The 24,324-nt window shown below is 35.0% G+C and overlaps 1 protein-coding gene across 1 annotated transcript; it reads right to left on the bottom strand.

Annotated features, from left to right (window-relative positions):
- Nucleotides 1-855: 855 nt before the first annotated feature.
- On the bottom strand, nucleotides 856-23,470 carry CALB1 (calbindin 1). Its single transcript, XM_036932686.2, has 11 exons — nucleotides 23,188-23,470; nucleotides 22,559-22,635; nucleotides 18,713-18,787; nucleotides 10,160-10,243; nucleotides 9,990-10,046; nucleotides 6,853-6,930; nucleotides 4,272-4,327; nucleotides 4,141-4,180; nucleotides 3,959-4,012; nucleotides 3,044-3,115; nucleotides 856-2,708 (listed from the first exon to the last, which is right to left on the bottom strand). Exons 1-11 carry the CDS (start codon nucleotides 23,264-23,266, stop codon nucleotides 2,595-2,597), a joined length of 786 nt encoding a protein of 261 aa, XP_036788581.1. The 5' UTR covers nucleotides 23,267-23,470; the 3' UTR covers nucleotides 856-2,594.
- Between the last annotated feature and the right edge of the window lie 854 nt (nucleotides 23,471-24,324).

Genomic DNA, 24,324 nt, shown 5'->3' with positions numbered 1-24,324 from the left:
TTCCCTTGTTTGTTAAACCTGCTGCCTACCAACCTGGAGTGGCCTGTCTCTCCTCCATCTCTCCCTGCCCTCTGTGTTCAGGGGGCCAGTTTCAGATTATACCCAGGAACCTCCCAAGGTTGCCAGCCAGCACAAATATCTTCTCACATTCTGACATTTGATTTCTCACTCTCTAAATATTGTCTTTTAGGAAATAAGAGTTCTTAATTTTAATAGAGTCCAGTTTTCCAGTCTTTTTTTTCATAACTGGTCATTAAGGAATCTTTTCTTGCACTGGTATTGAAGATATTTTATGTTATTGTCTGCATACCTATCACGTTTAGATTGAGAATATACTTGGAATGAGTTTTGTTTGTGATATGAGGTAGGTGTTGTATACGCTATCTTACATTTGCTCTTTCAGATTCATTTTCTGTTCTTCCCTCTGTTCTTTGCTCCAGGAGGCCAAACTCTCACTTACATTTAAGTGTGACTGATTTAGCTGAGCTATGAGAATTTTTTTCCCCATATAGTGCTTAGGAGCTAAAGTTCACCATGATAGGTGCTGGATTTCTGGGAAGTCCCCTCAGGTATACTCCTAGCAGATTTTTTGTTATTTTCTTTCTTTTTCCATGCTATTATTGTAAGAGTGCGAAACCTTGTTTACTTTTGGTATACTTTAAAATGAAAAGCTGTTTTCTACAGATGAAATGTAGGAAAATTCTGTGTATTTCTCCTCTTCTCACAGAGAAGATATTCCATTAAGAAATATTTGATTGTATCAGGCAAAAAACTCCAAATATTTAGATTTTTTTGAGATTTCTTTGTAGACCTTAATGTCAGAGGTACCTCTTAATTCAATGAGGCATCCAGTAATTCACTGAGTCAGGAAGACTTACATTTATTTAGGTTTCTTACACCGTAATAATTTGAACATCCTACATTTCCACCTGGACCAATCACAGGTTACATGTCAACTGACTTTTTGAGGCAGAAACAAAAATACAAGAGATTAGAGTTATTTTTCTCTTTATTTATTCTTAGTAGTTAAATTCAGCTTAAGGTCAGTGCTTCCATTTACACACTAGAAGCAAAACCAATCTACCAACTCACTTACATTATTTGATAAATTCTATTTTTTTGGCAGATCTCTTTTTTGTTCATTGTTGGGGGAAAGAGATGTCTTGCTTTTTTCGTTGTTATCTATGAATTGAGAAGTCCAGTGCTAAATTTATAGAATGGGGATATTCAAACTGAACCAGAACCATGTAGCTCTTTGGTGGCAACTTTGTAAATTTCACACAGATGTATCTCTCATAGCTCCATGCTTCACAATCAGAGAATTAGAAATCACCAACCATTACATGTCAACTATAACCAGTATAAGATATTCTAGCTACAAATATATGAAACTGTGATTTGGATGTGGGTCAAAAGAATGTTATAGAATCTCCCTTGCTAAATAAGATAAATGATTCCATTAGCATTTCTCTTCGGATGTTATTTTTAACTTTTTTGAACTATTTGCAGATAGAAATAGAACTATATTGAATGCCGATCTCAATATGAAATACAGAATTCACAGAATACACAAAATTATTGGTGATAGAACATTCAACAATCAGGGTGCTATGACTTTTACATTAAAATTCAATTATGTAGTAAAAAATAGAGTTGTTATAGCTAGAAAAAAATATTTTCAGAGGCAGCAGATACCCTTGATGGATGAACAATTCTACATAGAATGAAAATCCTATGAACAATTCTGCATAGAATGAAGTATGCAAACTAGACACCAGGATACTCGACATATATAATTTAATCAGAGATCACACAGAATATGACATAAAAACAGCAGTTTACTAGAATAATTATAACCTGCAAAACATGACAACAGCTTAGAAAATTGGTTAAGGTCACACTCTCTGACAGTAGGTTTGTTGGGAATACAGATATAGAATCAGATAGACTTATGTTTCATCTGGTGCTGCCTTTCTGTGTCATCAAATCAGCTTGAACCTTATAGCTTGGTTTGGATCAAGCAGTAGGTATGTTGTTGATTAATTAACTAAATCTTGTCTATTGAGAGTGTTAACCTCATAGATTAACTATTGACTGATATTTTGGTAGTATTTTAGATGCAAAAGCATATTCCTCCTAATAATTGGAAATACAACTTACAGCTCTTTTGTAGGACAGACCTATGATTGTCTGAAATAAGAATGTTTGGTTTGTTATGTATAATTCTCCTATCCAGTGACAAATATGCATTTACACATAAGAGACTAGAATTTTGGAGATTTATCCTAGTGGAATTTTTAGGGAAATCTTGTCCAACTATATTTATGAAAGCAAGATAGGTTTTTTTGGTTTTTTTTAATTGGGTGTATTGACTGGCATAAGCATAGACATTCTCCTTTTCAGTCATGTAGTTACAAAAACTGTACATTACAAACAGTATAGAAACAAGCTGAAAAGAATGTGCCACATCCTGGATAATTATCTATATGCAGTTAAATTTACAGTTATAAAAGAAAATACAGCCTACTCCCTTATAGTGCACAGTTATTTTTTAGATAAAATGTATCGCTAGTAAGTGGTCATGGTCACCAACTCTAGTTGTCTTCAGCGCAGAGAATAAGAGCAAGGTCTGTTCGGTACAGCTTTCCTCCATCTGATAAAGCCATTATGCTTTTCTTGTATATTGGAATATTATTAATATCCAGATCCTGTATAGAACATAGATGGCATTATAATCTAGTTAAATATGGGAGTTAACCACTGTCCAGTGATGAAATGTGAGATGAAAAGTGCTTATTACATCAATCCATTAAGAAAAGAGCTGGATTAAATTCTTATACAAATGGGATTAACCACCAGGTTGTTTTAAAAATCTATCACAGTTACACTGATTTAGGCCAGTACCAAATGAGGTTAAGAATTGAAATCTACTTCTGCTTCTCTATAAATTTTTTAAGTAGATTTCCAAAAACGGATGTGTGGTTACTTCTGGATGGATCTGAAAAGTCTGCTTGAGGAATAAGTGGCACAGTAACTGAGTTACCTGTTTATTCTTCTCACACAGATCCTTCAGTAGAGCATCTAGTTCATTTTCATCTATATATCCATTGCCATCCTGAGGGAGGAGAAATAAACAGTATATAACCAACTCCATCCACAAAAATGGGAAATGTAAAACAGAAATAACAGAAATCTTCAGAAGATCTCTCTATTGCATACTTGGCAGATATTCTAACCTCTCATGTCAGACCCTCAAAATTTCTAACTGCGCCGAAGTTCCAAAATAGATACAAATTCAACAAATATTTTGAACTTTTAAAAGTACTTTCATTTTTAATATTTCATTTTATGTTAACAATAGCACCTTCTGTTGAAGTAAATAAGTAGTCACAAATAGGTTCATATGAGCAAAGACACTGAAGCCTGGGGAGGCTGTGAGACTGGCCTGATAATACACCAGGTGGTGGCAGAGGTATATTAGAGCCTACAGAATACTGATTTGGTCCAGGAGTAGAAAATCAGAAGAAATAAAGGACATTAACTGGTGACATCAGAAATAACCTTTCCTTGCATACACAAACTTACAGTCTACTACGTGTGGGGATTCTGCAGGGTACTTTCATCTAGCTTAATCCCAATTCCACCTTGCAAAGTGGGTATTATTATTTCTTATTTACAAATGAGGAAGTTGAGGTTCAGAGGAGTTTGGTTTCTTGTTCAAAGCCTCACAGTAGATAAATTGTAGCATGGAATTTGTATCAAGATGTGACTAATTTGGGACACATCATAATACATTTCCTATGACAAGAATGAATTGGCTGAGTAATTTTAATACGTCATGTTTCTTTTAATATGAACCTTGGGGTTTATATTAAACACACTTGAGGGTTTTTTCTCTAAGTGAGCATTTTCCAAATTCTTCTAAAGAATCAAGTTTTAGATAAGAATAGACTTTTACCTGATCATATAACTCAAAAGCTTTATTGAACTCTTTCCCACACATTTTGACTCCCTAGGTGGTAGAGAAGAGAGCAAAGGTTAAAATGCTATTTCTCTGTTTCATTGTTTTCCCTTGGCAAATCTGCCATATTCTAATGTTTCGAGGAAAATATAATTTGCGGTAGAGAAAAAGAGAAGTACCTGAAATTTAAGAAGAAAATTCTCCTGCACTGGTAGTAACCTTTTAAGAGAAAAACATCATATGAATAGAGCAGATTTTTTTTAAAAGGATCGGCTTTTTGTACTAGTATTTGCACAGCTCCTAAACTCACCGTGCCATCTCAGTTAATTCCAGCTTCCCATCATTATTTGAGTCAAATAATTTCAGCTGAAAAAGAGAATGTCATTATTGTAGCCATTAAAGAATGATTTACTGAATGGAGAAGAAGAAAATTAAAGATAAAGCAGTTTGAGTTACCAATTACTTATATAGATAGCAAATTCTAGAAACTTGCATTTATTAAACTTTCAGTGCAAATTTTCAAATTTATAATGTGTCAATGGCCCAAGTCTACCAGAACAATACAGAATAGTCAAACTGAGTAATAGTGATCTTACTTAGGCTTCTAGAATAGTAAATATGTGTATACATGTGTTGGGGGCACATGTCGGGGCAATCATGTCTGGCAGTATATAGCATGTCTTGAAACTCTCCAAAGAATGGTATGAAAATAAACATTTAATTTGTTTCCCTCTTTTAGAGCATAAAGGAATATAAGCAGAAGCAATAGGCAGGTGGTATGAATAATCCTTAGAGAAAAGAACTTCAGTAATTTTGAATTGTTTCATCTTCCTTTGGATACTAGAAACTAAATTAAGCACCCTACCTCCCTACACTGCACTTACATACACATCATAAACCAAGGAACACCCAGATATAAACACACTCATACCTGTGTTCAGAAAGCATCCATGTTTTTAGAAAGTAGCAACTATTGCTATACCATATCATATAGAAGGACTATATATGAACTATATTAAAATATATAAAATATGTATACTTTCTGTATGTGTATAAAATATGTAAAATATGTGAGAAAATGGCTTTATTTTTATTTTTGAAAAAGGAATCTGATCAGGGTCATAGTCGATATAAGTTTAGGGAAATCTCTTCAGGGAGAAAAGGAAGGGTATTCTATGGTTTGAGATGTTCTAAAAATCCTTTGTAGGAGGCAGATTTTTTTCAGGGTCTGATACTGACATATTTCATAATCCATTGACCATAGTTCTAATATTGTCACACAGTCTACCAAGATACTGGACACCTGATCACACAATTTAGTGCCCACAGGGAAATATTTCCCCACATATATCTTTAAATTTTAATTAGTTCCTGCTTAATTTGCTACCCAGATTTGAACTGGTTCATGACATTTAATCAGATATGCCAGGCCAGTCCAACAGGGGGAAAACTCCCATCTGAGTTGTTTTAAAAAGGCTGCTTTAGATTTCTACCTGAAAAGGAGTCTTTACTTTAAATAGACATCCCTTAAAATTGGCACAAAACAAAAGATTGCTAAATGTAGGTTATTGTCTCTTTCCCAATGTTATGTAGAGCTTAGGTCTCCCCACTGTGACACATTTGTGTGCTCGTGCTATGGTAAGTGGAAATACAGTGAGGAATTAAAGAGGACACTTTCTTGCAATGAAAGCTTTTTGCCTTGTTTTGAAATTAAAGATTACTTCCACTTTGTAATATCACTGTGTAATGAATAAAGTAATAATGAAATTGTAGTGTTTTTGTTTTCCCCCATAAAAGCAAGATGACAGGCTGAAAAATCTCATTTACATCAATACAATCAAACTCTTCATAAGATTATTTCTCAGGGTAACTAAAAAGTCTAACTCCTTTATCAATCTAATGCAACAATTTTATAACACATACTTTTATGGATAATTTATTTAAATCCACGAGGTAAGAATTTTAGTACCTATAGTATTTAAAGCATGTATAAAAATATGTATTGAAACTGGATTAACTTAAAACTTTCCCTGAATTTCAAAACTTAAACAATTAAAAAAGTGTTGCCCAAATAGTGTCCAATGGTTTAATCAGTTTAGCAAGAGCCTTTTTCTTCATAGTCCTAATGTTATAAGGAGTCAAAATGATAAAACCTTACCCTCTTGAAATTAATTAACTTCACAGGCACTGGATTCAATTAGAACTTCGTAAGTTTGTTCATTTCTAAAACATTAAGTACTTATGTGTAAAGCAATTTTCTTGGTTCTATTATCAATATTATACAATATATCTTGGTTAAACTATTTAATGTAGTATCAGGCTCAGGGTATATTTGGATTTCCTCACCCAAAGCACCAAGACGATATTCCAAAATAATAATAATCAAAACAAAGAAGGAGGAAATAACCATATTTTGTTGTTCAATGAATAAAATAGCTAGAAGTCTTCTTTAAAATCTAAAAAAAAATCTATGGTTTCCTGAGTCATAACCTCAGGATTTCCTGATTCAGAACCTCTGTAATAAATAAGTTTTTAGTGATACAATATATATATATCTACAATGTAACTTACATATATATGTTACACAATTTTTAGTGATAGAATTTTGTCTTTGTAAGAGAAACAAAGTGATCTTTTGATAAATGAAAATTACTTTGCTCTACAAGAAAGGAAATGCTCATCTACAGAGCTTAACTCCAATGCCTGCAGCACTCAGCCTTACAAGGTATAAGCATCCTTAAGTATTTCATTTTTCAAGTGAAACAAAACCTATATGTATGTGACGCCCACACCATGGTTTATTTATTTTATCCTGTGTAGCCTTGGGAATTAGCAAGAACACAGTAATATTTCATGGGCTCTGGCTACAGTCTTTTCAAATTCAGTCTTACCATTAGGTCTGTATACTCAGCTAGTTTTGTATCATCAACAGTCTTGTTTGCTTTTTCAAGCAGGTCCTTTAGAAAGTTCTGTTAAGACAAAGAGCATTCGTATGAATTTAATCAACAACGTACAGTGGGCTCCCATCTCAGCCTGCCTTGAAATGAAACACTTAAGGAATGTGGTCTCTTTTCGAGGCTAGAACTGGGTGAGGAGAGAGGACTTTTAATGGGTGCTGAGCCATGTGGTCCTCTCGGTATTCTAGCTAAGATGCTGCCTTTGACAGGTACAACATCTGCCTTTTATAGAGACCTGATCTGTCATAGTCTGTGCTACACTGTATTTTATGATTTCAATTAAAGGAGCATCTGGATTGTGCACTGTGTAGGAATCAGAGTAAAAGCATTTAAAACCAGCCAGCCCAGTGGATGCCTTTGTACATAATAACTTCACAAATACTCATATGCCTCCCTTGCAAGAAACACAAAGGTTCCTTTCTATACCTTCATGAGTGAAAAATTATCAGCAAGCCAGACGGAGAACTACTGCTAATTTAAGGTGTATTTCTTACACTCAAAAGCTGTATTTCCACATCAGTTTATAGCTGGTATGAAGCTTGGTTCACCAGTGGGCTGGTTGTTTGGCTTTTAGGTTTGATGCTGTCCTAAGCACCTTGGTTAGAATGCTTCAGCTGACTGTTCCAACTCAAACAGCCGGCCACAGATGATGTTATCTAATCTTTGAAGGATATATCAATCATATTAAAATAGAAATTAATGTGGGAAGGATGAAAAAAGATGATTATTAATTTGACAGTTGGAGTTTAGGAGTATAATTTTTTAACAGAGAAATAAATCAAATAAAAGCTTTACAAAAGCTTGCTGTATAAATGACAGTGTAAGTACTAAAGCATATTATCTTTCATTTTGTCTAATGCTGTTCATTTGCAACTCCTTTATTTTCTCAGAAAATGAATTAACACAATTATGGAAAACTCAGCAGATGCTGTGCTTGGACATTACTGAGGGCTGGCGTTTCTTTGGTTCTGCTGTGGTTTATCTTCCTCCAAAATGTACCAGTTCTGCTGGGATGATTTAACTTCATTCTTTTTGAGGAAGGAGACCTTTTTCTTGGTTTGATACATTTTCTTTCACTTCAAACATTTGACTTCAAATTCAAAGTGAAACATGGAAATTTCAAGTTATCTAGGGATGAATTTTATTTTTGAGCCTTATGAGACTTTTGTCAGAGATTAATTGGGTTAAAAAACCTCATCAGAGACTCACATGGTGGTCACAAAAATAGCCTGAGAGAAACCTTGGGACACTGAGATTCAAAGTCATGTCTAAGAACAAGTGATGTTTTACTCTATTATGGATCTTAAAATTAGCTTTCTTGAAAGATCCATTAAAAAAGAATGCCAACTTATCTTCAAAATTCCCCAGAGAGGAGGACTTCTATTTAGAATCTCTTTCTGAGAATAAAATTTAGAACAAAGAAGGTCAGTATTGGAAATGAGTTGAAGTTTTCATTATGAACTTGAAGTGATTTTTTAAAGAATATTTTTGGTCCAGTAGAATAAAAAACACAATCGCTGACTTTTACCTCATGGGATCTAGTTTGCTGAACTGCAAGTTTGTAAAATACATTGTTTTCAGTGATTTCACATTTAAAATGTTTATATTTCCAAGAGACTTTAGCTATGTTTTAACAACTTTGCAGTGGAGCAAATGTCCCAGTTCCATCCCTAAAATTTTATGTGTGGCATGTTAAACCATGACTAGGAAATCATGTTTGACATTTTTATTTCCCCTACATGGCAGCAGAAGAGGTAGCTCTTGATGACTGAAGTCTGAAAGCATGTGATGTTGTGGGGAAAAGAGCCCAACATTATTAGCATTATCAGATATTCTAGGTCTTAATCTTGGTTGTTTTCCTATGCAGCTGTGTAACTTTGAAAAATTAATCTCTCTGAACTTCAGTTTCTCTGTTTGTATAATGGGAATGATAATACCCCCTTGCAAGTTTTTTGTGAGGATTAAGTGTTAAAATACATTTCAAACACCTAATACTATGCCTGCCACATAGTAGGTGCTCAGCAAACAACAATTTTTGCTTCCCTTTTAGTCACTTCATATGCTGAAGATGGAGAAAATAGGATCTTCTGGACTGAGAAATCTTGGGGTCAATTTAAGGAAGTGAGAAAGCAATGCTTTCATTTTTCTGAAAGGCTAGTAAATTACTGAGTTCACGATTAATATAATTTATTATGCCTTGTATTTCACAAAATTCTTCATGCACAACATCCTACTTGAGCTTCACAATAAATCTGAGAGGAGGGTACTATCAGCCCCATTTAAAGGATGGAAAAAATCAGAGAGAGTATTTGTCAAGCGGTGAAACTTGATTTCAGATCTTTTCACTTTTTGTCCTCCTCCTCTCTACCAGCTCCTCTGGACACCTGTGAGATACGAATTGATAAATCCATTTTCAAAGTTGCACTTTTTCAGGAGTTTGATTATACATTAGGACTTTGTTGTGTTTACTGTTGTTGAGAGGGGCAGGAGACTGTATGGAATGTTTAAGGGGCCTTGGAGGCTGATAAGTCTGAATTTAAACATTGTAGCCTCGTGTCTTTCTGTGTGGCTTTCAATTTATCACTTAGCTTCTCTTAATCTTTTTCCTTACTGGGGTAATACTAATCTCACAGAACTCACATGAAGGTGAAAGAAGATATTGTGTGTGTAAAGTACCTGGCATATAGTAGGTGTCTAACAATCGTTCGTTTCTCTTTCTCTTGAAAGAAAAATCTATTATATAGTTGTTTAATTTATAAAATAAAATGTCAAATTTCCATGAAAAGGAGTGGATTTTCTGGCTTAGTATATCATTATATCTATCTATCCATCTTATACAACAATTTGCACATACCACAGAAAATGGTAATTTCTTGCATCGCTGAACAGAATTTCAAGGAGTACTTGAAGTCCCTTTTTTGATCTGGTTCTTCGTTGATGATGTGGAAGAGTGGGTGAAAATGTGCCACTGCTCAACATTAGTTCCTATTGTGGGAGGTTTTTTAAAAAGCTAAAAAGTTCATGATTGTATTTGAAAAGAAAAAACTTAGCCCAAGTTTTTACTTGCTTACCTTAAGCTCCTCAGTTTCTATAAAGCCACTGTGATCAGTATCATATTTTCTCCATGTCTGTAAGTAATTTTAAATAAGGAAAAACAAACACATTAAATAAAAAGCCAACAGTTTTCCTACTTTTAAGTAGCTTTCTATAGATGTCACCTACTGACAGAACTTTCTCATACCTTCATGAATTCCTCACAGGACTTCAGTTGCTGGCATCGGAAGAGCAGCAGGAAGTTCTCTTCTGTGGGTAGTACATGAGCCAACTGGAAAATATTTAAAAAGTCGTTAAGGAGCTAGAAAGCATGTCTCTGGCATTACCTCCTGCGTAGGTTTTGCATTTGTTTTGGAGCATATTTATTACAAGGAGTTTTACTGCCTAGAAAATTAGGAGAAGAAAGTCATTAGAATGAACTTTGCTTTTCTGACACTTGCTCCTGCACAAAGCCATCGTGTTTCCCAATGCTTGGGTGCCCTTGAGCCACTGATTTCTGTCAGAGAGATGGCTGCAGCAGGCGAACACAGGAAGCTCAGACAGGACTGGTTTGACCACTTCCATCTGCTGGACGTATAAACAGATTCATCCCCTTGGCTGGAACTCTTCAGACGTTCTGTCCACAGAGCAGTCTTCCTCCTCTCAGCGTGCAGAGAACAATACACGTGGGGACACACATAGAAGGAAAGAAACTGAGAAATATGAATGTAGGTGAAAAGGAAGGAAGGAAGGAAAAAAATTGTGTCCCTGAGTGTGAGAGAAAGTGAAGTAAGACATGCAAGGGGAGGTAAACTGAAGACATTGACTGTAAGGCAGGGGAAGGAGAGTAGAAAAGACAATTCACAATGAACAGTAAAAATTGAACAGTAATAGGGAAAATCAGTTCTCAAATGATAGGTTTCTGCCAAAAGGACATCTGCTGTTTGAATCCGGGCTTGGGCTTATTTTATGATCTCCATTCATGACCCTACGACTTTTCTCCTTAGATCTCATTTCAGAACTTAAATACCCTTTTTTATTGGAGTAAAAAAGGGCTCCAGATCCCATTTTAAGATGAATGTAGTCTATCTATTGCGTGCAGGGAGGGAGGGAGCTGGATTGATGGCCCCACTGCAGGCTTGGGTTCTATTCCTGGATCAGCTGCTAATTAGCTGTGGTTCCCAGCAACTCCCTCAGCCATTTCTGGAACTTAGTACCCTCATCGCTAAAATAAGGAACTGAAACAGAAACCAATGTCTCTTAAACGTATTGGGCTCAAGATGACCTTGAGAATCTGTAAAATCACTATATTATTACCATTAAAGAATGAACCAACACATATTATATTTCATGTAATTTCCAAGTTGATGAATCCCTTGCTGTACATGCATAGACCCTCATCTCTGGATTTTAGCCCAAGAACCTGTGGTCTAGATCAACTTTAAAGTCAGTATAAGTTCCAGAAGTTCTACCAAATTATAGGAAAGACTCTTAAAAAAATTTTTTTAACCTTTTAGGTCCATTAAAAAATTTTAAATTTAATATAAAATGTATCATTCTACCTTATATGCCAGTAACCTCTGGTTCTTTATGCCTGTATAATATTCCTTTATCTTGTTTTCAGATCTTTGAAATAATTTAAAAAATTATTAAAACATTTAAAAATTTTATCTTAAAAAGTACCACAAATTAAAACCATTCAATTTATAGGCACTACACATGGGTGTGGGCCAAGGGACAGGGCCAAGCATCTTATTAGGATTTTTAGTATGACTCAGCCAGAAAATATTTTCCTATTTATTTTGACACAAAGGTCACTAGTGTGGTTCACATTAACATAAGCAGTCATTTGGGAAACAGGAAACAGTCAATTCCAACTTTTCCTTTCTTCATTAGTGTGTAACCTGCCAGATACCACTTTGTAAGTTTTTGGTGGCTCTGTCCATGGATCATCTATTTCAGGAGGGCAGAAACCATTCTTTGCCTGCATACCCTGAATGCCCAGTGTGGTGCTCAGCATGTTATGTGCCTGACATAAATGCAGATTGGCTGATTACTTTACTTCGTTAACATGACCACCTTAAGAGGATTTATAATATTTTCTATCCTATCTTCATTGCTACTTTCTATATTGCTTGAAATAATTGTGTGTTGTTTTGAACAAAAGAGGAATCAGTTTTCTTAAAAAAAGTATACTTATCGAAATCCACCAAATAACATGAAAATAGAAAAAATGAAAGTACAAGCTAGTTAGCAATGACCAAATGTAAAATTCAGGAAATCTTAGCCATCTTTGTTTCAAAAATTACAGTTCTTATAACGCACATAATGTTCAGACGTCTTCAGAGTTTCAAATATAGAGATGGTAAAATTGCTCTTCATGTCTAATGTACATGTACACTTCTTTGCCATGCCACTTTGGTCCTACTTGATCTAATTATTTTAAAAACACAGATTATACCTATGTGCAACATATTCAATCTTTTAATTTCATTGAAATGTTAATATTAAACTGAATATGGCACCATCCTATTTTACAGACATTAGAAATGAGTTAAACATGTAAAAGATTATAATAAGACAAACCAGCCACTTAAAAACAAGAATACCATGTGTGGATTGGATGTGGCTATATGAACATAAAGAAATCATCCTTTTTAAAGTGTGTTTCATTTCACAGCGTTGTGGTCCTGTGTCATCTGTTGATCTTTCCATCAATGTATTGTGTGTGAATCAATATTCAAATTTCAGAGCTGGAAGCAAGAACTCTCTAGCTATAATGTCTAAGGCCATGTTTACAAAGTGCCAGAAGTCTTTTATAGAAGGTGTTAAGTAGAGCTGCTTTATTCTCAGATTAGCTAAGTCACGGCTGTGCAGAGTAGTATCCAATACTGGCTGTTCCTAGATCATTGGTGGTTTCTTGGTCCTTGGGCTGCCTGCCTGCTTTTTTATGAACTCTCAAAACTTTGCTGTGAGTTGGAGAAGAGGGTGAAGAACACCAAGGGAATTAGATGTGGCCACAAGGAGAATACCTGAGAACTTCATTTATGAGAACTGTTGTCTGTCACTGAAATTAGGGGAAGCACACATTTCTTTCTGTTGGCTTGTTTCTTCTGCCAATCTACATACATCCTGATGATATGGTCTTTGTCTTATTTACTGTCTATTTGCCAAAAACCTGCAAAAATTTCAGTAAACATTTTACTGAGCCAATGAATGAAGGCAAGAAATTACTTGTCTAGGGTCAACACAGGCTATAGATAAGAAGAAATATATTTCCTTTGGAGGTGATGCAAATAGCTTATTACTGAGCTGTGGATAGGAGTTAGGGTGGGTATTATGATGTTCCACCTTGAGCTCCCTTTCGGTGCTGGGAGTATTACTGTGGCCTCAGCTGTCAGTACCCTTTGGGAGTTACCTGGGCTGAAGAAAGCTGCATCCCCAAAAGGCTGTGTCTTATGATAGACCCACATGGATATACAGAGGTCCAGCCCTCTTGTGCAAATCTCGGGACATCTCTGCAGGGTCATCCCAGTTGAAGCCTCTATTGAGACTGTGTCATAACCTACTGACTCCCTCTGTCCTGTCCTGTTCTTTTCACTTCCTTTCGATGAGTATTGGTTATTGATTCCAAGAGCACTTCTAATAAACTTCTTCATTACTAATCCTCAACTCAGATCTGCCTCCCAGGGAACTCAACCCCTGTCACTATTCCCAGGCTGAAACCCTTGCCTTATGTTTTAGGGCAGGTTGAAGTTCCTTGCAGTGGCTCATGTGACTGTGGTTCAAAGCCACTAGTAGGCACTGTGCTGGATGCTGGGAATTCATAGTCACCACTATAAAGAAACTTCTTCAAAGCAGGAGCTAGATACAGTGATAAATTATGAGGTATGAGGGTACACATAATGGGTGTAAATGACTTAGCTAAGAAACATCAAAGCACACATGAAGCATAATGCCTAACTTTTAAACTAAAGAAAATCATGGTTTCTGTTAACCTTCTTCAGCACAGATTAACAAAGCATTCACATATTTCATTTGAGAACCAGAGAAATATGTTTCCTAGTCAATGAGAAGTGAGTCCAGGAAATTTGGGAGGCAAATAATCTTATATAAGTTTAAGGCTAGATGAGTTTAATAATTTGAATTTGACAGGTTATATAGGAAGTGGGAAAAAGGCTTGGCATTTAGAGGAGTGGTTTAGATTTTCAATGAGTTATTTTTATTTTTAATAATAAAAGCATTTACATTTTTGAGTTTTTATAGTGTGCCAGGGTTAATATATTCATTTGACATGTATTTTTACATGTGACATCAATATTCACCTACCATCCTTGTTTACAGCCAAGGAAACAAGCTTAGAGAGGATAAGTGGGCTGCTATCACATAGCTTATAGTTTGATTCAGATTTGAATCAGACAGTCTGGTCTTTTTGATTTTGAGGCCCTTGTCTGTTTATAACCTTCCATTAAAATCTTCACATGAAAAAGTGTGACAAATAAATCCTTTTAAAAATATCTATCTGGAGGGATGTTTTTATCAGATTTCATGTCATTTCCCCAAATTCTAAGGTGGAAAAGTAGTCTTCCATGAAAAATTACATTCACTGTAGCTAAACTCACATGCTTAAATCCTGCCATGGGAGAAAAGATGGAAAGTCTAGAGAAGCGCCTGCTTCCTGGGGAGGCTATTTATACTTTTAGGATTAAAATAGCTTTTAGATCTATTTTTTCAGTGGATGCACTGACCTGGACAAATAGACACAAAACTGAAGAGGATGGTAGGTTCCTACACATTGACCAAAGGACCAGGTGAAAAGCTTAGATTTGACATCCAGCTAAGGGAAATATCTATACTTACTGTGAGCACCAGAGAAGAAATATCTAATATCTGCTAAATCATTCAGTCTTCCTCTTTAATTATTTTAATTGGCCTTCTCTGCAATAGAATTTAGTCTGAATAAATTTAGAACATTTCTTGACTGTCATGTTATTTGTTGAATTATCTCAGAATTTCAATGCTCCTGTTTCATATTAATAATCTCTTTGTTACTGAATTGTATTTGTGTGAATTTTAAAATAATTTAAAGACATGAAATTAAGAAGTTCAGAAGAAAGCCTTTCTTCTTTACATGTTTCTAAGTAGCAAAAGCATGTTGGAAAATGTCAGCCAACTTTATCAGGACAGAACTTTGAGAATTAACCATTATACTTTCTGATCTTTTGAACAGCATATTTCAATTAGAACCAGATCATGTTGGCTCATTTCTATGGAGAAAACAAACTATCACATGAATATCATTTGATTTACTATGACTAGATTTTTTTTTTGATATCATTAATCTACAATTACATGAGGAACATTATGTTTACTAGGCTTCCCCCTTCACCAAATCCCCCCCACAAACCCCATTACAGTCACTGTCCATCAGCAGAGTAAGATGTTGTAGTCACTACTTGTCTTCTCTGTGCTGCACAGCCCTCCCCATGCCCTCCCCAACATTATACATGTTAATCTTAATGGCCCCTTTCTCCCCCGTCCCCTTATCCCTTCCTTCCCACCCATCCTCCCCAGTCCCTTTCCCTTTGGTAACTGTTAGTCCATTCTTGAGTTCTGTGATTCTGCTACTGTTTTGTTCCTTCAGTTTTTTCTTTGCTCTTATACTTCACATATGAGTGAAATCATTTGGTACTTGTACTTTGACTAGATTTTTATGAGCCCATGAGTATACCTATTAAGGGCAAAACATACAGCAAAGCCAACTTCTTTTCTCTTTGAATAGTACAGTTGTATGCTTGAGGTGAATAGGTAGATTATTATAAATTTTGGAAAACATGGGATTTTTCCATTCCTTCATAGCTGGCTTGGATTTGTGTATTTTTTCCCCATATTGTGTAGGATTTCTTAGCAAGTGATATGATGTCAAGTTGGAAAAAGAAAGGTTGAACTTCATTTAATGCAACTTCCTGATGACACTAGAGGGCACATTATAAATTCAGGTATTTCCCACTCCCCATTCCCCATTTTCTACTTGTCATCTGTAACTTTCAATTGCTTTTTTCCAATGATTTTCAGAACCCCATCTTTCTCTCTTCACTTGTAAGCAACTGCCAAAGAGAGAATCGACAGGCATTTGATTTGACTGCTGCAGCAATTTCTCTTTCCTGTCCTCCCAGTCTCTAAATCTTTTTTCTACAACTAATTACCATTCCACCCCTTCCTCTTGGGCCTTGATTGATAACTCCACATAATGACAAGAATTCTGAGAACAGAGTCAGATCTAGGCCTGTAGGTAGATTTTGTCATTCCTTGCCAGCAGGATCTTGGACACATCATTCAGCCTTTCTGGGCTTCAGTTTCTTCATCTTTAAAATAAGGAAATTTGGCTGTTTTTTTCCCAAAGGTCCCATCTAGCAAAAAAATCCATGTCCTGCAATACTTAAGCTTTCTAATAAATTCTTCTGTGTCTTACTTCTCTCTCTTTAAACTCTTTTTGCTTTAGCTGATCTGAAAGTTCTGCCCAAATCATATTTCAAGTGCTTTGGCCAGATCTCTATACTTTGTGCATCCTGTTCAACCAGGCTAACCATATAGTAAGGTGCCTATTTTATTACTTGCCATAAGTAATAAACCAACTGAGACTTGAAAATATTTTCTTTTAATGCAGAATATGTACAGATTATTTATTATTAAAAAAGAGCAGTTCAGAGGGAAATGGCTGGGTTTGGGCTATTCTACTATTCATTTCTTATTTTTTCTTTGACTTTAAGAAAATTCTATTGAGGCCTCAGGATCCCCAACTATAAAAATAGATCTTCATTTTATATTTAGGCTTATTTTATTTTGTTGTTCTGAGGATCAAATGAAAGAACATATTTGAAAACTCTTTCCAAATTGTGTAATGTTGTACTAGTGTAAATTGTTTTTATTGTTATTGCTTTAAAAGTTCCTTAATTCTTCACTTCAGCCCTCATTAACTTCTTAATCCTCCTCTGTTACGTATCTTTCCTCACAGAGAAAACTTTTCTTTCTTATCTCAAACTGCTGGAGAAATTTCTATTATCAAACCTCCAGGACAATGCATCTGCTAGTGACCCCTAGCCTCTCATTCAAATATGACTTAAAATTATAATTCATAAATGATTAGACTATATCATACATAGTAAAACCGAGATGCAAAACAGATTCATCCATCTTGTCCTTTTAAAAATGTAAAATTCACGTGGAATGGATCTATGCTTTTTATACTGCTGTTCAACACAGTATTGCTGAAGAAATTAAGTGAAATAAATAACTGAGAGCACTGGAATCCTTCAAGGTGAAACATATTAAATACACATTACAATCTTCCCTTTACTAGAATTATAAAGCTAGCCAAACTCTGAAATAGCCACATTTATAATTTCAGATTTTCCAACTAGTGTTGACTAGATGTATCTCATCTCATTTATGTTCATTTAAGTTATTTTTTCATCCTTGATGATTTCATATCATGATTAGTTAGCTTCTATGTCAATCTGTAAGTCCTATTACTGTTAATTTATCTATTTATATAGTAAACATCACACATAGGCAAAGGGGAGAGTGTATTCTCCAGGGAAATGTTTTAATTACAAAGATAGTAATGGTATGTTCCTTCCTTAACTCTATTTGTAGTAGCTGCTTAAAAATAAGTGTATTTCACATTGACATCATAGGTGTCCTAAATATTAATTATTTTAAAACCAGGTTAGTTCTCTGAATCAAAGGTAAATTATGACTAAATGCTGTTGACAGCCAGAATACATCACAATCTAATACACTCAGAACATTACATATAATTATGCTTGTGATTTGGCATATTTTAAAATATGACCTTATTAATTTTTCTGGACAAAGCTGTCCATTCAATTTTTCTAGTAGGTTGCAGAGATAAAGAAAGCTGAAACACAAGAGTTAGGAAAGGTAGAAGCAAGGGAAGCAACAGTTCTTTCACAAACTGAAGAATGTCAAAGAATTGATGCATAATCAGATTTTTGCTTCCTTAACTCATGGACAAAAAAAAAAAAGAAAAAGTTGTCCTCAATAGGAAAGTAATAAAAAAAGGTTGTTTTCAATAGGAAAATAATAAAAAAGTTTATCTTATCAAAAGATAACATTTGACACCCACAGTTCTAACTTTTAGAGACTCAAAAGAATTCCTCCCCTATAACACATTGTAAAATATTCACCCACTTTAATTAAGTTGCTGTGTTTTTTACTAAGGCCAACCGCCAATCTATAATAGAGTTTTAGGAACCAGGATGCAGCTTTTTGTCATGACATCATCATAGAGACTGCAAATATTTCATTTTATATCTTAACAGAAAAGTCTACACTGTTAAATGATAAGAAATACCAACAAACAATGTACTTGGTTGAGATTTTATCCAAGTGAGGCTGGGTAATGTAATGGCATGAGTATTCATCTGCAAGTCGGAGACTTGGGTCTCTACCTGCCTCTGTGCCAGCAAACAGCTGCAAGACCAAAGGCAAATCATTTCACTTCTCCAGGACTCAGTTTCAAAATGTATTAAATTTAGGTTCTGAGTTAGGCAGATACTTAGGTCTCTTTTATTTCTGAAGATTTTCTTTTATGTTTTTGAACAGAAGATAACATGTTACTTAGGTAAAATAAGCAGCTCTAAATTGGTTTTACCAAATCATATTTGAGTTAGATACAACTACAAAATGAAGCTTATTTATTAAAGCTATATCAGAAAAATGCAGAAATTCTCATTACCTCTACGATTCCTATTTTCCCATCATCTCTCTGCCCATAGTGATCCACAAAAGTTTTCATCTCAGGTGATAACTCCTAAAATTACATAAAAGCAGGTAAGAAGTTTGGAAAAAAACAAAGTAAAAAACAAACCCAATTATATTTGTGATGGTGTTAATGACTTATTGCAAAGAAAAGCCAGAATTGGAACCATTTAGGGTTATGCATACTGATGAACTGTTATGAAAATTAAAGACATACCTGAATCACTGTATTTACTGGCTTGAAATGAAATAGTTGTAGTTATGTTTATCATTTTTGCCTCAATCCTTATGATTTATCTTCTATTATTAGTTTGGAGATATACCACCATTTGAAAATGTAGTCAGGATTATTCAGTTCATAACTTTTAGTCATTTCAAATATAATGATGACTGTTATGTACTTTAAACATTGCTTGCTTCATGAGAGATTCCTTTATGTTGCCACACTAATTGTCCTATAAAATTTTCCTTATTCTATATGCTCTTCTATAGAAAGTGAGAATATGTTTTTGGTTTGGACAAGCAAAAAATCTGAATGTTGAAGAGTGACTCACTTTGTCAGCAAAAAATGTTTCCAGCATGGGAGTAGCATTCATTAAGTTAAAAGATTAAATATCAGAAAAGTATGTGTCAGATAAAAAAATTACTTGACCCAGTTTGTACTTAGGGACAGACAACATTGATGACCTAGTTTAGGTTATATGTGTTTAACATCCTTGCATCCAAGAGTAATTTAGGGAGCAGTTTTCTAGTGTGTCCTTGTTTCCATTTTTTCTGAGATAATGTTTTCTCTGCCATATATTTTGGCATAATATAACTTGTTTTACAGTGACAAAATGAATACTTTCATCTCATTTGACCTATTTTTCCAATCTATTCTGTTGCTTATATAATCTCTTCACATATTGACAGATCAGAGAGCTGTGAGCTGTAAACTAGTGATCTAAATATAGAACTAGTATTCAGGTAGTTGAATTTATACCCTTGGGTCTCCAGTCTAGCCCATTAAATAGCCTTGTTGCATTAACTGAAGCCTATTGTAAATAGGTCAGCCTTTATTAACATCCTATTTTATGTCCTTGCAAAAGTAAATTAAGGTCTCAGTTTTTATCATAGCTACCAAGACAGTGGTATTATCTATCACACAAGTTTGCGCTAGGCATAGATAGGTTAATATAATTTAAGGGTTATATTGAGGCTGAATACATTACTATTACTAGTTGTTACAAAATCCTTTTTGAACCAAATTAAATATCTTTAGTAGAACTGAGGTAAATAGTAATTAAACAATTTGATTGTATTGTAGTCTTTAAAACTATTCTGCTATGAATTAATTGCAATTTTCATTTAGTAAGTTTTGTTACAGCAACAGTTATAAGAAAATGAAAGAGTCTATCCAATGGCTATAGTGGGACTATAAGTTGTTACATTTTTTTGCACATACATTAAAGTAAACAAAAATAAAGCATTTGTTTTTAAATCTTAAAACCATGTAATACCACTAAATTTAACTAGCAGAACTGACATTTAATTTGTGAGCTTTTTGGGTGATAATTATATCAAAACCTGAATTTTAAACAGTGTGAAAAATAATGATAATAATAATAACAACAACAACAAAGTAAATTATAAAAATGAATTCAAATTTAAAGGCTAAATATCATTGTCAGTTTAAAAGGGCAGTTCTGAAAACATACTGAGTTGTTGTATTTCATTAATGTTATATTCACTTATAGCTAGTATTAGTGAAAGTTTTGAAATTCCACTTTATTAATATAACAAATCAAACAATGTTTCCATTAATACAGTGAAATCTGTTATCCTATGACCACAAATGCAAAGGAACTAGGTTTATAAGATCAATCTTTATGTCTAAAAAAAAGGAGAAATATGTAAAAGTAGGTTTACTTCAATGAGGCCAGTAGTATAGTGAAATGTGTGTCTAGTACATGAACCTCTCAGTCCAGATCTTGATTTAGGTTTTATCTATCCAAAGCCTATATACATAATCCAGAAAAATATGCTGCTGCCTTGGTATTAAACAACTTGATATAATTCTGTACCTATGTTCAAGTTTGGTATTAATTGGATTATAATCTAATAATTAGAGTTTCCAAAATTCTAAAATTAGAGCCTAGGCAGTGGGAAAAAAAGCTCTAAAAATGTAAAACTCGAACATGAAGCCACTGTTTACAAAAAAAGTACAAATATTAAATGGGAAGAGGAAAATAAAAATCAGAAAAAATATAGAGAGTTTCTAAATATTTGAATTTCTAAGAGGAAAATAATCTCAATATTAAAATGACTTCTGGGAAAATTAAAACATAATCATTTAGCAGCTAGAAGCATCTTATATGGTTTTAATTTGAAATTTTATAGCAAGTAAAATTTTCAACCAGATATTTTAAATATATTTTTTAATGAAGAAAATAATTGTTTTGTTCTATTAATCAAAGATACATAGATACATGGTAATACACAAGGTGGGGGAAGGGTGGGGAAAGAGTGAGGAGACATATTGTATTTTATTTGATCCCATTCTATTGTATGTTCAGATTTACATAATATTAAATCTCAGTAAAACAATCCCCAAAGCATAATGTGGTTTTAAATCTATTTGATCAATGATTTTATCCACTGGTAGTTCTGTAATGCATTTTAAAGTCCTCTAGGATTCTTTTGAATATGTTGTACACAGTTGCGTATCACACAACTTTTGATTTATAGAATAAAAAGTAACTCTATTAGTAAAATATATATAAAAAATTCTGCTAAAGGATCACACAATATTTTCCACCTCTAAAGTCATCTATATATCATCTGTAATGTAAAATCTCTAACAGTAGTTTAAAAAGCCAAAGATCATTAACATCTAACTAGCCCAAATCCAACACTGCCTTCTTCTAAAACACAGTCCTACATAAACCTCAATAAGTGAATAAAATTCTTAACCTATTTTCCTCTCTACAATAATCTCACAGATGTTTTAAATCTGGTTATTTTATTTTTATGCTGGTAACATCTTTTCTTAACAGGTTAATTTATGCCCAAAGGAAGTCATTCATAATTAGTAAAATTGCCATTTGTTTAATTAACCAATGATTTAAATCACAAATATAGCTTATTTTCAAAACAACATTAATTGCTCCCCATGAGAGTATAATTTTGTTTTTTGAGAATACATGAAATTTTTAATATTGCTTTCCTTTTAACATCTCTACCTTTTGGGTTTCTCTCAAAAGAATGAACAACTTTCTTGTTAAATTTGTGTCATTAAAATGTTGCAAGTTGTACAACTTTCCCCCAGTGAAGGTCAAAACAGGACATTTTCCCCCCTCTCCATCCCCATCAACATCATAACCCTAATAATTGGCAATGGACGGAGATTCATAATCTGCAGATCTGTTTCCTGACCACCAAGGGGCAGAAACGTATTTCTACCCCTCCGCTTCTCAGCAGTTAGAGAAGTTACGAATTACCTAATCGAGCTCATTCTTAGAAGTGGGATCTGCTAAAAGATCTCAAGCACCCACACTTTGCTTTTAAACACTATTAAAGCAAATGCAAGTAAAGAATCTATATTTTAAATGCTCCAATTTCAGATTGTAAGGTTTTTCCCTTTAGGGAAACTTTCCCTCCCTCTCTCTCTTTCTCTCTCTTTTTCCCTACACAATTTGGAAAAGCACTCTTTCTCCTCTTTCTCAGTCAATAAGTGTTTACATTTCCCGGAAACCACTTGACCCCCCGACTCTTTATGAAAACGCTAGAATATTTATATTTTAAGGCTGAAGGTCTTTTTCCTTCTTTTCAAACCTGAACCTACCAATCCAGCCTTCTTCCGTGCCTGCTGGAGCTCCTGAATCAAGTTCTGCAGTTCCTTTCCTTCCAGGTAGCCACTTCCTGCAAAGAGAAGGACGCACCGGGTGTCAGACATCTCATTCTGAGTTTCTTCGTTCCATTTCCACTATGGCTATCTTTCTGGTTACTAGAGAGGCTCTCGCCCCCACATTCATTAACCTGCAAGGATTATGGCGATGGCAGCGTTCGCCTCAGGGTAATAAACTTTAGACCCGCTAAGCACAAAGGGGGATGGTAGGGATGCTAAGCATAGCCATAGAAACTTAGGGGTACAGTATCCCCCAATCCATGTTTTCTCTCTCACTTAGCACTCCCCTCCCCCCCCCCGCTCTCCCCCCCCCCCACACACTTTTTACTTTCACCATTCTTGGAGCTAAAAAAGTTTAAGGTTTTGGGATAACATAGAAACAGTAACATAAACTTTCAAGCTGATGGTTAAGCAGTCAGCAAGAGAGAGAAGATTAGGGAGATGAGGGAAGAAGTAAAGAAAAGAAACGAGGGATAATGAGATCAGGAGGCTCAGGGTTGGGGGGAAGGGAGGAGAGGGCGTGGACAAGGGTCTTCAAACAGTTAAAAAAGAGAGAAGATAATCACCATCAGCGTCGAAATGAAGCCAGATCTCGAAGAACTGTGAGGCTGTGATCAGGGATGACTGCAGGTGGGATTCTGCCATTGTACAGCGGAGTGTGTCTCCGAGTGTGTGAGTGTGTGTCAGTACGGGTGTGGGGTGAACAAGAGCCTCAGTGTGTGTGTGTCTGGCTGAAAGACTGGGCGGCGAGGCAGCCTAGGGCGCGGACGCTGTCGGGAGCTGTCCTCGGTGCTGCTCAGCTCAGGCGTTCCTCCGGAGTTCTCTCTCCACGCCCCGCACCCAGTTCTCCGTATTTATCCTGATGGCCCGCGCCGGGCCACGCCTACTTCTGCCTCCCATTCCTCACTCCCGCCTCTTGCTCGCACCAACCTTCCCCTCCCTTCCAGTTTTCTCTGCTCCTCCCTGGAAAGCCGGTTGGAGCAGGAGTTTTGTTGGAGTGTAGGAAGCAGCAGGTGGTGGGAGATCCTTCGCTCAGAGACTGGATGCTTAAAACAGACTCATTTCCTCCAACATTCTCCTAGTCTATAAAATATCTTATTCCTGAATATTACAGTAAAAAACGTATGTAAATAGGTTTTGATTTTCAGGTGGGAGAGGAAAGCTGATGAAGTGTAAAACGACATAAATGATGTTTATCTTGTATGATTTCTCCAAGACATTTTAGTATTTGAGTGAAAGCTTGACAAGTATTAGATTAATTTGATTACTGTATACAATGAATTTATTAATATCAATAACCACTCTATTTTGTGTTTGTGAGGGCCATCGTACGAATGTTTCTTAGGTGATTTACATGAATAAGGCTTGCCAGCATGAGAAAACAAGATTGTGTGGTTTTTTTTCAGCTTGAAGTAGAATTATGATTGTAAAGTGATAGAATTAAATGATAAAATCTTAAAATGTTATGGAAGGAAGTGATCTTAGAGATAAACTATGGTTTATGTCCTATGGGTTTAAAAAGAGTGAGTAAACTAAAGCAAAGAGAAGCCAAACATCTAGTCCAAGCTCATACGTAGGTGAACTAGTGGCCCAGTCAAGGCTCCATTCAATGGCCTTAACACACGTATCTTTCTTTGTATGCCAAGCAATCCTGTGAAAGAATTTTTCAGGAGCTTGAAGTTATCATCAGAGCTGAAAAAGCT

The sequence above is a fragment of the Manis pentadactyla genome, chromosome 3, assembly GCF_030020395.1.
Source record: "Manis pentadactyla isolate mManPen7 chromosome 3, mManPen7.hap1, whole genome shotgun sequence".
NCBI lineage: Eukaryota > Metazoa > Chordata > Mammalia > Pholidota > Manidae > Manis > Manis pentadactyla.
The sequence above is the reverse complement of the archived record's forward strand: the minus strand, read 5'-3'. Positions and strand labels throughout refer to the sequence as shown.